At 64.6% G+C, this 435-nt stretch overlaps 1 protein-coding gene across 1 annotated transcript; it reads left to right on the top strand.

Annotated features, from left to right (window-relative positions):
- Positions 1-6: 6 nt before the first annotated feature.
- On the top strand, positions 7-434 carry CDK5R1 (cyclin dependent kinase 5 regulatory subunit 1; the record flags this gene model as incomplete). The annotated part of the gene is made up of 1 exon (XM_031063630.1): positions 7-434. A coding segment is annotated over exon 1 (303 nt), but the record flags the coding sequence as incomplete, so codon positions are not given.
- Position 435: the final 1 nt, after the last annotated feature.

Raw genomic sequence — 435 nt, 5'->3', positions numbered from 1 at the left:
GCTGCTACCGCCTGAAGCACCTCTCGCCCACCGACCCCGTGCTCTGGCTGCGCTCCGTGGACCGCTCGCTGCTGCTGCAGGGCTGGCAGGACCAGGGCTTCATCACGCCGGCCAACGTGGTCTTCCTCTACATGCTGTGCCGGGACGTCATCTCGGCCGAGGTGGCCAGCGACCACGAACTGCAGGCAGTGCTGCTCACCTGCCTGTACCTCTCCTACTCCTACATGGGCAACGAGATCTCGTACCCGCTGAAGCCCTTCCTGGTGGAGAGCTGTAAGGAGGCCTTCTGGGACCGCTGCCTCTCCATCATCGACCTCATGAGCCCCAAGATGCTGCAGGTCAACGCCGACCCGCACTACTTCACCCAGGTCTTCGCCGACCTCAAGAAGGAGAGCGGCTCCGAGGAGAAGGGCCGGCTGCTCATCGGCCTCGACC

This window comes from Geospiza fortis, unplaced genomic scaffold (assembly GCF_000277835.1).
Source record: "Geospiza fortis unplaced genomic scaffold, GeoFor_1.0 scaffold373, whole genome shotgun sequence".
NCBI classification, from domain to species: Eukaryota; Metazoa; Chordata; class Aves; order Passeriformes; family Thraupidae; genus Geospiza; species Geospiza fortis.
Note: the sequence above shows the minus strand (reverse complement) of the source record. Positions and strands in the feature narration are given on the sequence as shown.